The following is a 12,923-nucleotide window of genomic DNA, read 5'->3' as shown; positions in this document are numbered from 1 at the left end:
ATTAACACTTGAAAAGAGAGGAATTGTTCAGGGATATTCAGCATGGATTTGTTTGATGGAGTTCCTGTCTGACTAACTTAGTTGATAATTTTAAAATGGTGACTAAATATATTGATGAGGGGAGTGCAGGTGATGTGGTTTACATGGACTTCAATTCGATCTTTGATTAGATCCCACATGGAAGGCTGATCCAAAACGTAAGAGCCCAGGGGACCTAAGGAAAGTTGGCAAATTGGATCCAACATTGAATTTCAAATAGATGGGAAAAGGTGGTTGGTGGAGAGATAGTTTGTAATTGACCCATGATGTGAATTGGTGGGCATTGTTGATATTGAGGACGATGGTCTCAGGCTACAGTCAGATGTTGATCAGCTGGTAAATTAGGCAGAGCAATGGCAGATGGAACTTAATCCTGATTGGTGCAAGGCAATTCTTTTTGGAAGTCTACTAAGAGAAGGATACATATAATGAATGGTATGCCCCTAGGGAGTACTGAGCAACAAGGAATTCATGCTGTACATGTCCCTGTATACCTGAAGGGAGACTTGGTGCAGAAGGAAGCATGTGGGATGCTTGCCTTCATTAACCAGGGCGAGGATACAGGGAAGTCTTGGGGCAACTTTATAGAACATTGATTCGGATACAGATGGAATAAGATGGAGGAGGAATGGGGATGATCAGAGGAGGCTGAGAGGAGATCTGATTGAAATTATGTGAGGAGAGACAGGTTAGAATTTCTTCCCCAGGTCATATGTGTCTAAGACCAGAGGACATATGTATAAGGTGAGGAGTTAGTGGTTTAGACAGATCTGAAGGAATTTTGTTTTTCACCCAGAGGGCAGTAGAAATATGGAGTGTGCTGCCCGATGGAGGGGGGTGGAGACAGGGACTCTCTTAATATTTAAAAAGCATCTGGGCAAGCTCTTAAATTGTCAGGGGAATGTAGACTATGGACAAAATGCAGATAAACTGGATTAGTATAGTTTGATGTTTATTAGTCAGCATAGACATGTCGGTCCAAAGGGCCAGTTTCCATGCTATATGATTCTAAGATTCTATCAGTGAACGGTCATTTTAACAGTGTCTTTTGTGGGGTCATGCTGTGCATAAATTGGCTGTCTTTTTTCCTGCATTCTGAGAATGATCACGTTTGAAAAGAATTTGATTGGCTGTAACGTCTTTAGAGAGATCCTGTAATTGTGAAAGAGGTAAATTCTTTTCATGTATTAACTGCCAATGATCAACTGTCTCCTTTGAATCCTCCCACTTCCTCCAGACCAAAGGTGTAGCCATGGGCACACGTATGGGCCCCAGCTATGCCTGTCTCTTTGTTGGCTATGTAGAACAGTTGATCTTCCATAATTACACCGGCACCACTCCCCACCTCTTCCTCCGCTACATTGTTGACTGCATTGGCGCCACCTCGTGCTCCCGTGAGGAGGTTGAGCAATTCATCAACTTCACCAACACATTCCACCCTGACCTTAAATTTACCTGGACTATCTCTGACACCTCGCTCCCCTTCCTGGACCTCTCCATCTCCATTAGTGACGACCGACTTGACACTGACATTTTTTACAAACCCACTGACTCCCATAGCTACCTGGATTACACCTCTTCCCACCCTATCTCTTGCAAAAATGCCATCCCGTATTCCCAATTTCTCCGCCTCCGCCGTATCTGCTCCCAGGAGGACCAGTTCCACCACAGAACACACCAGATGGCCTCCTTCTTTAGAGACCGCAATTTCCCTTCCCACGTGGTTAAAGATGCCCTCCAACGCATCTCGTCCACATCCCGCACCTCCGCCCTCAGACCCCACCCCTCCAACCGTAACAAGGACAGAACGCCCCTGGTGCTCACCTTCCACCCTACAAACCTTCGCATCAACCAAATCATCCACCGACATTTCCGCCACCTCCAAACAGACCCCACCACCAGGGATATATTTCCCTCCACACCCCTTTCTGCCTTCCGCAAAGACCGTTCCCTCTGCGACTACCTGGTCAGGTCCACACCCCCCTACGATCCACCCTCCCATTCTGGCACTTTCCCCTGCCACCGCAGGAACTGTAAAACCTGTGCCCACACCTCCTCCCTCACCTCTATCCAAGGCCCTAAAGGAGCCTTCCACATCCATCAAAGTTTCACCTGCACATCCACCAATATCATTTATTGTATCCGTTGCTCCCGATGTGGTCTCCTCTACATTGGGGAGACTGGGCGCCTCCTAGCAGAGCGCTTTAGGGAACGTCTCCGAGACACCCGCACCAATCAACCAAACCGCCCCGTGGCCCAACATTTCAACTCCCCCTCCCACTCTGCCGAGGACATGGAGGTCCTGGGCCTCCTTCACCGCCGCTCCCTCACCACCCGATGCCTGGAGGAAGAACGCCTCATCTTCCGCCTCGGAACACTTCAACCCCAGGGCATCAATGTGGACTTCAACAGCTTCCTCATTTCCCCTTCCCCCACCTCATCCTAGTTTCAAACTTCCAGCTCAGTTACTGTCTCCTTGACTTGTCCGACCTGCCTATCTTCTTTTCCACCTATCCACTCCACCCTCTCCTCCTTGACCTATCACCTTCATCTCCTCCCCCATTCACCCATTGTACTCTATGCTACTCTCTCCCCACCCCCACCCTCCTCTAGCTAATCTCTCCATGCTTCAGGCTCACTGCCTTTATTCCTGATGAAGGGCTTTTGCCCGAAACGTTGATTTCGCTGCTCGTTGGATGCTGCCTGAACTGCTGTGCTCTTCCAGCACCACTAATCCAGTAAATGATCAACTGTCTACTGACCAAAGCATTAACTCCCAGCATTCCACACCTGCTCCCTGATCCACAAATACATTTTTTTTTCCTTTTATCACTAACCATCCTGGATCATTTCTGTCTCTGGATCGACTTCTCCTGAGAACAGGGGAACTGAGAACTCAGAGGGATTGAAGCGAACAGATTACTGGAGAAAATATAGAGGATGCTGCCAAATCACAGCAGATCTAGCAGCACTTGTGGAGAGAGAAACAGCATTAACTTTCCATTCTGGTATCACACTTCTTTAGAACTGGAGAATTTCTGCAGAGTTTCTCCAATGTTTTTTGTACTCGTTTCAGATTTGCGTCATCTGCAGTATTTTGCCTTCATTTGAGAAGGTACTTGAGGAACACACCATTCTACTTCATGCCGTGCCCATTCCCAACGGCCAACCACAACATCCACTGGCTGTCTACATTCCTTATCAAATCACAGTCCGAGTTCCTGATTCTCTCGATTAGTGTCACTTGTTCAGCTTGTCAGAAATCCTTTGCATGTGAGGTTAGCTTTTCAAAGCAAAAAACCTGAAAGCTGTTCAGTATAAAATCTTCAGATTGATCCACGGGGGGAGTACACATTGAATTGGTCTTTAAAAGAGTTAAGTATCCTGTGTAGCTTCCTTAATTATGAATCCCAGCACCATAAGTGAAACGATGCAGTAATTAGGGAATAATTAACCGGGAGGTGTGGTCTTCGTGTCTGATGGTCCAAATGTGAACTTGGATGGCAAGAGAAACTTGTTGTTAATAAAATAAAACCCAGGGAGGAACATTTTATCTTTGAATTAATGTCGGTTTCCTTGTAACTGGGCGCAGTACCTGCCATCGGCAGGAGATCGCAGCTGTTTTTTTAAAATTAGATTACTTACAGTGTGGAAACAGGCCCTTCGGCCTAACAAGTCCACACTGACCCTCCAAACAGCAACCCACTCAGACCCATTCCCCTACATTTACCTCTTCACCTGATACTACAGGCAATTTAGCATGGCCAATTCACCCAACCGGCACATCTTTGGACTGTGGGAGGCAACCAGAGGCAGAGAATGTGCAAACTCCACACAGACAGTTGCCTGAGGTGGGAAGTGAACCCAGGTCTCTGGCGCTGTGAGGCAGCAGTACTAACCACTGTGCCACCATGCTGCCTTCTTGGTGGCGATTGGATTATGAGTTCTTCCTGTGTGTAGTAGTTGTGCTGACACCTGTATTTCAGGTCAGTGGCCAGCTCTGATCAGTCTGTGTTTCTGGGGAGTAGTGAACACCCACACTGAGTCTGGCTGGAACAGAGCTTTCTCCCGTAATCCACAGTGAAATCAGGCCACTCACAGATCAAGACAATCAGGAATTAGCAGTGAGCAGAGGCCATCGTAAGGACTGGGACAATTTCTATTAAAGATCATTCAACTGGGAGATTCTTCAAATCCCTGTCACATCTCAGCTTAACACAAGACAGTTCTGTTGATGAGCATCCTTCTCTCACCTCCACTTTTCAAACCTTTGACCTATATTCACCTCGCCAGTGTTGCCTTGTACCATTGGTATTTCTGTCAATGTTTGCCACTGTGAACCCACTATAGCTTGGCACTGGCTCTCTGCCAATGATTAGAATTCCTCATGGACTGTCTCAGTGTCCTCTTTCAGATTCTTTGTTTTGTCCTTGTTCCCTCCCCGCTCCACCACCCCCCCCCCCCCCCCCCCCCCCCACCCCAACTCCCCACCTTCACCCAATGGTACAGCATCAGACTGAGTGTTGGTGGTGAAAGGGCACTTTTTGCTGAGTATTCCTACTCTATATGGGAGAGTAGGGTGGGGGCAGCCCAATCAGTTATAGAAGCTGTTTCTCAGGATGGGAGCATGCACTATGGCACTGAAACCTTCCTTCAAAGTCATCAAAAAGCACACCCAATGTTAACTGACAATAACCAGAGTCCTGTCCTTTGGTTTTCAGTTGAATAGCAATTGTGTATAATGGACACTCAGAAAGAGTCATCATGAGGAACAGAGTAATCATTTAGAATTTTCTGTCAAGTATTTCAGTCCCAGTGTGATGCCAGGTGCATAGGATCTACAACCAAGAAATTGGCTGCTCTAATAAAAAGATTGTGCTATTTTAGTTGTTCACCATTTGGTAGAGTACAGACTACCCTCAACCAGCCCAAGCTTGCAAAATCCAAAATAAATTGTTAGATGTGACTTTGCAATTGGACTGCACCTGCTGAACAATTCTGAGTACGTTACAGACAAGCTTTCACTATGGCTCATTTATTTGCCAAAAATGACTTCTTCCAGGTGCAGGGAGCCCTGCTTTCTGGAAATGAAAGGAGTATCTTCAAGTCTTATGCCTTTCCCAATTACCAGGAGCCTATAGATCCTTGTTGTTATCTCTATGATAATATATCAGCCAATCAGGGTCAACCTACCATCCAATCAGCATCCTTTTCTCCTGTTGTATAAGTTGTCACAAGTTGATAAAAACTTGGTATTCTTGCATTTGTCCTGATGTGTCCAGGATGAAAAGCTCCAGCAACATTACTTTTTTGATAGCAATAACCATGTAGAGTTCGCAAATCAGATAAGAAACAAGCTGCAGTAATACCTGTGACAATGTTTATGTAAAATATCAATAAAGGAAAGAGGTGCAGTCCTCCAATGTAGTCAAGGAAGAGTAGTTGCATTTTCTATTTGAACTTTTCATACCTTGGACACAGGGTAAGCCTAAAGCATTCATTTATCTGTGAACTAACAACAAGTAATCCCACTGAACAGATCCTGATAAGGCTGAGTGAGCTCTGAAAATAGCAAATTGACAGCATGGAACCCTTAGTTTTACAAGAGCATGTTTACATTCAGGTACATTGCTCTGTGTTTTACAGTTAGAATATAGAACATTACACGCAGTACAGGCCCTTCGGCCCTCGATGCTGTGCCGACATGTGGAACCAATCTAAAGCCCATCTAACCTACACTATTCCATTTTCATCTATATGCCTATCCAATGGCCAGTTAAGTGCCCTTAAAGTTGGGAAGTCTGCAACTGTTGCAACAGTTAGGTACTAAAGACTGGATTGCTTGTTTTGGTAGAGCAGAACCAGGGAGATTGAAAACATTTCTTTCTCCTATTTAAACCTGAAATGGATATTGGGCTTTTTAAAAAATCATTCACAGTTCTTGATTTTTTTCTTTTTCATTTCTTGCTGTCTTTTTCCCACCCCTCATTTTTCTTGGTCAATTCTGAATCTTTTTTTAAAGATAGTTTTGTAGGCAGAGACCAGGAAACTAACAGCATTAGGACTGACAGAGTGGAGAGGGACCAGGGGAGACTGAAACCGGCAGGGAGAGAGAAACAGCAAGATTGTAGCCCAGACCATTCTGATTCAATGTAAACAGGTCAGCCTGAGATGGAACGTGGACAGGTGATATACTGCAACTTTGGCCCCACTTCAGTTTACAAAACTAATTCCGTTTTCCAAAAGAAGCACCTGCCCAAATAGGAAATGCATAAATACAAAAGGCAATTTTAAAATTCTAGCCCATGTTTTCAGATCCCTTCAGGGCCTTGAATTTCAATGTCTCTGACACCTTTTCTAACCTCCACAATCCTCCCTATCTCTGTCACATCTTCCGCAAACCCTTCCCTACTTCTGTAACCTCCTCCTTTCGCTACACTCTCCCTATCTCTGAAATCTCCTCCAGTTTCATGAGCTTCTGCGCCTCACTTATTCTGGTTTCCTGTATTCCCTCATTTAAATCCTTTCAGCATCAAAATTGAGGGGTGGCACGGTGGCTCAATGGTTAGCACTGCAGCCTCACAGTGCCAGGGACCTGAGTTATTTCCAGCCTTGGGCGAACCTGTAGAGTTTGCACATTCTCCCCGTGTCTGTGTGGGTTTCCTCCAGGTGCCCTGGTTTCTCCCACAGTCCAGGGATGTGCAGGTTAGGTGGATTTGTCATGGGAAATGCAGGGTTACAGGGATATGATAGGGGGTTGAGTGTGGGTGGGATAGACTTTGGAGGGTCATTGTGGGCTCGATTGGCCGAATGTATACTGTAGGGACTCTATGGTTCTATGGAAAGTCAGACCTTCAGCTGCATGGGTCTTAAACTCTGAAATTCCTTTCCTTAATCTTTCCATTTTTCTGCCTCAATAGACCCCCTTTAAGATGCTCCTTAAAATTGAATTCTGGACCTATCTTAATAGCTCTTTCCAACCCTGTGAATTCACTGTTATCAGGTTACACATCTCGCTCACTTTGTTGCATTAAAAATGAGATTTATCTGAAATTTGTTGTTAAGGTCAGAGATCAGAATGTTAGCATGAACTCAATAGGGCAAATGATCTCATTCTAAGCCATAAAGCTAGTCTATTTGTGAATGAACAAACTACTTTATTTATTTATTGGACATGGGCTTTACTAACATTTATTGCCTGTTCCCAAATGCCCAGAGGACAGTTCATTGCTGTGGGTCTGGAGTCACATGTAGGTCAGACCAGGTAAGGTGGGCAGTTTCCTTCTCTAGAGGACATTAGTGACCTAGAGAGGTTTTTTCCGACAATTGACAGTGGTTATGTGGTTGTCATTATTCCAAATTTTGTATAACTCAAATTTCAGCAACGCAATGCTGAGATTCCAACCCATGGACCTCAGGATTTCTAAGCTATTGAGACTGCAAACTACATTCCTTTATAATTTTGTGTGAGATATTGGTAAGATTAACTTGTTTAAAGTTGTGAATAAAGGAACATTTCCAGATAAGGGCATATGCAAGGCATGTGGTCAACATGTCAAGACCATTGAACAGAATCTAGAACAATGCAGCTTTTTGGAAAAGGTCTATTGCTGTGCAAGTGATGCAAACTGAGAAATCTGAGGTTGCACCCTCATTGTTGACTAACAATGTTTCTGGGTCCAGAAACAAAGACAGATGGAATGGCTACTTTGGATGAATGTTCCAAGAAGTGGAGATACCCATCAGAGTGACACAGGATGTTTTCAATAATAGTGCCATCCAATGTTCAGTGTGAGGGACAGAATAGAACAGGGTTGGCCACATAGATTAACAATGTAGCTAAAGGATTAGCAATGATTCTTCACCTCTTTGGATGATGCAAGGCCCAGGCTAGATGGGCCACTCAATGAGATCCATCAACATCCTGTCAAAACCTCACACACCTGGGAAACGGAGTGAATAGGTCAGATATATTTCAGTCAGTCAATGTTCAACTTGGTGACCCTGCATTTAACTGACAGTGGCACTCACACACTGAGCAATATACACTCAGATACTGCTCACACTCACGTTCAGACACTACTTATACTCGTACCAACAAAAACTCAGACACTCTCATACTCACACTCATGTCAATACACACTCAAATAGTACTCATATTCACACTCTCACACTTATACCAACACTCACTCAAACACTATTCATACCCACACTTCTACCAGTCACTACTCACACATTTATACACACAGACATGTTCTCACAGGTATGCACTCGCTTTCACTCAGATTCACACTCATATGCACACTCATGTCACATACAATCAAACAAAAACATGCAAACCTTTACAGACTTAGGTAATTTTTCAGGAATTCAATTTTATTTTAGGCAGTAAAAATTTTGCAAAGGGTTAATTGTTGGGAAAGTCATCAGTGCGGAGTATTGTGTGTGAGAATCACAGCAGAAGATATCTGTGAGCTTGTGAAAGATAGGCTGCAGTGACTATAAGAGAAAGACAGAGCAAGCAAATGTGAATGATTAAAGATTATTAATCTGGCCAATAATTTCTTATGGCATACAATTATTGGAGCAGGTAAAAGCCATAATTATTGAATTGCCAACACTGAATCACAGCTGCCTCCTTCAGGGCTTATTTCATTCAGAATCGAAGAGCATGCGCTAATTACACAGTAATCCAGAAAAAGCAGCATTGAATGGCATCATATCAATCATCATATGACTTAAATATCATAATTTACTGCCTGTCTCAAAAGGAAAATTTTGACCTTGTAAAACGAACCATTTCCTTTACCCCTCTTCTGGTAATTTTCAGCATTCAGAACCCTCTGGTTAAAATATGATCCCATTGCCTTTTTCCCTCAACATATGAAGATGTATCAGTGTTTTTATATCAGTTTCCAAAGGCTACTCAATTATAAAGGAACAAATATTCAGTGGATAATAAACACTGAGAAACACTTTGTGTTATAATTGAAGCAGATTCAGCTTGCCTTGGAGTGAACACACTCAAGAGGAAGGTGGGGGTGAACAGCCCACTTGAACCGCTGCAGTCCATGTGCTCTAGGTAAACCCATAATGTCCCTTAGGGAGGGAATTCCAGGATTTTCACTCAGCGACACTGAAGAAAGAACAATATGTTTTCCAAGTCAGGATGGTGAGTGGCTTGGAGGGAACCCTGCACGGGGTGGTGTTCCCATGTATCTGCTGCCCTTGTCCTTCTAGATGGAGTGGGTTTGAAAAATGCTGCCTGAGGACCCTTGGATGGTTGGGCACATTCATATGATTTTTCCTTGGGATCAAAGAATAGCAATCAGGAATATTGCAGGATTAAGCTTTATTCACTGTTGTGTTGCAAAGGCACAAGGGTCATTTGGGAATCTCTCTAATCTGGTGCAATTAACCATCCGATATTTTATGCCATTAAGCTGTAATTTTCTGATCTGGGCCAAGTCGTGTACTTTAGTTTGCTAAGATACTATTGTCCCATGTCCCCAGATCAGTGATTGCGACACAGCAAGACCTTGCCTCTAGAGGCTGAGCCTAGCAGGACTCAGCCACTGGCTGTCCAATAGGAGCTTGAGTTCCGCCTGGTGGTCACATAGACCTTTATAACGCAGACAGAATCCTGTCCTATTGTATCCATGCTTCTCAACAACAATCTGACAACACTGATCCCATTTTCCAGCTTTTGGCCCATAGCCCTCGAGAATGTGGCAATACAAGTGAATATCTAAATATTACTCAAATGTCACAAGAGTTTCTGACCCTTTCAGGCGGCAAGTTCCAGATTCACACCAGCCTTGCAGCCATCTATCTTGTACCTTATATCAATGCTTCCTGGTTTCAGACCCCTCTACTAATGGAGAAAGTGCCTTTGTACCCATTGTTTCAATGCCTGTAAAGTCCATGTAGACCACATTAAATGCATCACCCTCATCAACACTCCTGGTTATCTCCTCAAACACTTTGATCAAACTTTGGTCAAACAGGACCTTCCCTTAATAAACCTAGTGCCCTGAGATTGAGAGTTGTCAGGAGAAGGGCGATGGGGTATGTTTGGGTTCACCAGGCAGCGAGGGGTCTGATCCCAATGGGCTTGGTTCGGGAGAGGGGTATCAATGGTATGGCACAGTCTTGGACAGGTGTCCAATTGGTTCAATGGAAATGGGGAGAGAGGCTGCTGAGTATGTCTGTCAAGGAAGATGAGTTTTGCAGAGTTGTGTGCCAAGGAACAGTAGGGTGGATGAGGTAGACTGTACATCAGGTTTATGACATGTTGAATGTTGCACTGGGATCAAACTATTGCAGATGCTGGCATTTGTACTAAAAACAAAAAATGCTGGAAATCACAGCAGGTCAGGCAGCATCCCGGATGACCCACTGTGATTTCCAGCATGTTTTGTTTCAATGCTGCCATGTGGGGCAGCGTATTTGGGCTTTGATCCTGTGCACCCACTCCTTTGAATCCTCCTCAAGCTGTCTCCAGTCTGTCCAACGCCCCACTCAGTCTCCCGAATTGCAATCCTTCCCTGCTCCTAGCATCCCTTATTCTGATCTCTTGCACATGCCTAATTTTAATCTCCACACCATATTCAGCCATGGCTTCAGCTGCTCCACCTCCAACCCAGGCCCTCTGCTCCAGAGTTCCCTTCCTGAACCCCCTCAGCAGTGTTCATGGCCCCAGATGCAGCCTATTCTGTCAGGAAGGGGATTGGGAACTCATTTCCCTATGACCTGGTAAGGGTAAGATGGGAGCAAGAATTATTCTGGGAAAATGGAGGATGATACAGAAGTGACAATCTCCTTCAAACCAGATGAAACAACAGCTCAGCAAAAGAACTGAGCCCGATAGGCAACAGATGCAGAAAATATTCTTACAAACCTTTCAAATAAAGGACAACACACAATGGAATAAAAAGCAAATTAAATCAGTAAGGCTTTAGTAAAATATTTAACAAATTCTTTCTACTTAAGGACTAGTCAAATAGAGCAGTCAACTTGAGCCAGATACTCTGTTCAATCTGCTAAAAATTAACACGGTAATTAGTCCTGCTAATTAGTTTCCTGCTTCAAACAATTAGGAGATTGGAGCTTTTGTCTCAGTGTCGTTCTTTTGTTTCTCTGTTCTTTTACTGTGAGACCGTGGAGGAGGCAGCCAGTTTGATTTCGGGTCAGACTGGTGTGTTAACACATGGAAACCCAGCCCTGTGTACGGTACTCTTTAAACCTCAATCACAAAGGAGCAGAGAGAGCAGAATGTTGTTCCACACAGCACCAAGGGGCATACTCCTCACACTGACATCGTGATTCTGCAGCTCACACTGTCCCTCTGAGATTGGAGATTGTCAGTTCGTGCCCCGCAGTGGGAATTCAGCCAAACACTGAAGCTGGTGATTCTGGTGTAGACCACCCCTGCATCATTCTGAAGAACAGAGGAAGTCAATATTCCTTCCTCAACCAAAAAAAAACACAGATTTTGAACTGGTGAATTATCACTAAAATTTAGTGAAGCTGAATTGTGAATAAATTGACAATTGCATCCTAACAGTAACTGATATATAAGTGCTTTTATTTTTAAATAGAGGAAGCCGGCATTTTACAATGGATAGTAATTATACTGTATTTAAATGTTCATAATTGTATAATAGTTTTTGTTTTATTTCTCATTATCATTCTGATGATAGTTATGGACAATGTTAGGAAATCTCATTTCGTTTTAGGACTTTCCTAACCAACCTATTCCGAGATGTCATTACACACCTCTGGAGCAGGTGAGACGAGCTGTATCTCCTGGGTCAGAGGTAGGGACATTACACCACTCAAGCTTCCTGCTGATTCCCTGTTTTATTTGAAATGTCTTGACAATTTGACAGTGTTCATCTGTCAATGAATCAATTACTCTCGGGAAATATTTTGCAATGTCCTGGGAAAGTGTTGAGAGACACTGCAGAGAGGTTTCTTGTTGTGCAGTAGTAGTGTCCCTATCTCTGAGTCAGGAGGCCTGGGTTCAAGACCCACCTGCTCCAGAGCTGTGTAGTAACAACTCTGGACAGGTTAATGTTTAAAAATACAGAGATGCTGTAGAAGTTTTGCTCACAGCTGTGGGACAGTCCAGGCTCACTACTGTAACCATATAACAAAACCCAAAACTGTGTGTTCAGCATTGACATTGGTTGGTAGAACACCATATAGCCAAGCAAAAAAGCATGGCTTCATTTCCAGATTGTATCAGCAAAAATCACAGGAAATTGTGAGGCACCAGCTCACATGTATTTGAATTTGAAAAGGGACATTGACAGGCTGATAAGTGGCAGATGGAGTTCAACCTGGAAAAGTGTGAAGTCATTCACTTTGGAAGATCAAGTTTGAATGCAGAATACTGGGTTAAAGGCAGGATTCGTGGCAGTGTGGAGGAACAGAGGGATCTTGGGGTCCATGTCCATAGATCCCTCAAAGTTTCTACCCAATTTCATAGGGTTGTTAAGGAGACATATGGTGTGTTGGCTTTCATTAGCAGGGGACTGTGTTTAAGAGCTACGAGTTTATTCTGCAGCTCTATAGAGCCCTGGTTAGACCACACTTGGGGTATTGTGATCAGTTCTGGTTGCCTCATTCTAGGAAGGATGTGGAAGCTTTAGAGAGGGTGCAGAGGAGATTCACCAGGATGCTGCCTGGACTGGAGGGCATGTCTTATGAAGAAATGTTGGGAGCGAAGGCTTTTTTCATTGGAGTGAAGAAGGATGAGAGGTGACTTGATCGAGGTGTACAAGATGATGAGAGGCCTGGATAGAGTGGATAACCCAAGACTTTTTCCCATGGTGGAAATGTCTATCACGAGGGGGCATAATTTTAAGGTGATTAGAGGA

The 12,923-nt window shown here is 44.0% G+C and overlaps 1 protein-coding gene across 11 annotated transcripts in view; it reads left to right on the top strand.

Moving 5' to 3' along the window:
* The window catches only part of foxp4 (forkhead box P4), a 395,078-nt gene that overhangs the window by 208,373 nt on the left and 173,782 nt on the right, over positions 1-12,923 (top strand). For 8 of the 11 annotated variants that reach the window (XM_072563955.1, XM_072563947.1, XM_072563954.1 and 5 more), the window contains exon 4: positions 11,778-11,858. The exons of 2 other annotated variants lie outside the window; for them this stretch is intronic. In XM_072563955.1, coding sequence (XP_072420056.1) covers positions 11,778-11,858 — 81 coding nt within the window. The remainder of the gene's footprint in view (positions 1-11,777; positions 11,859-12,923) is intronic. One more of the 11 variants, XM_072563956.1, reaches the window with a different exon arrangement.

The sequence above is a fragment of the Chiloscyllium punctatum genome, chromosome 45, assembly GCF_047496795.1.
Source record: "Chiloscyllium punctatum isolate Juve2018m chromosome 45, sChiPun1.3, whole genome shotgun sequence".
In the NCBI taxonomy this organism is placed as follows: domain Eukaryota; kingdom Metazoa; phylum Chordata; class Chondrichthyes; order Orectolobiformes; family Hemiscylliidae; genus Chiloscyllium; species Chiloscyllium punctatum.
Note: the sequence above shows the minus strand (reverse complement) of the source record. Positions and strands in the feature narration are given on the sequence as shown.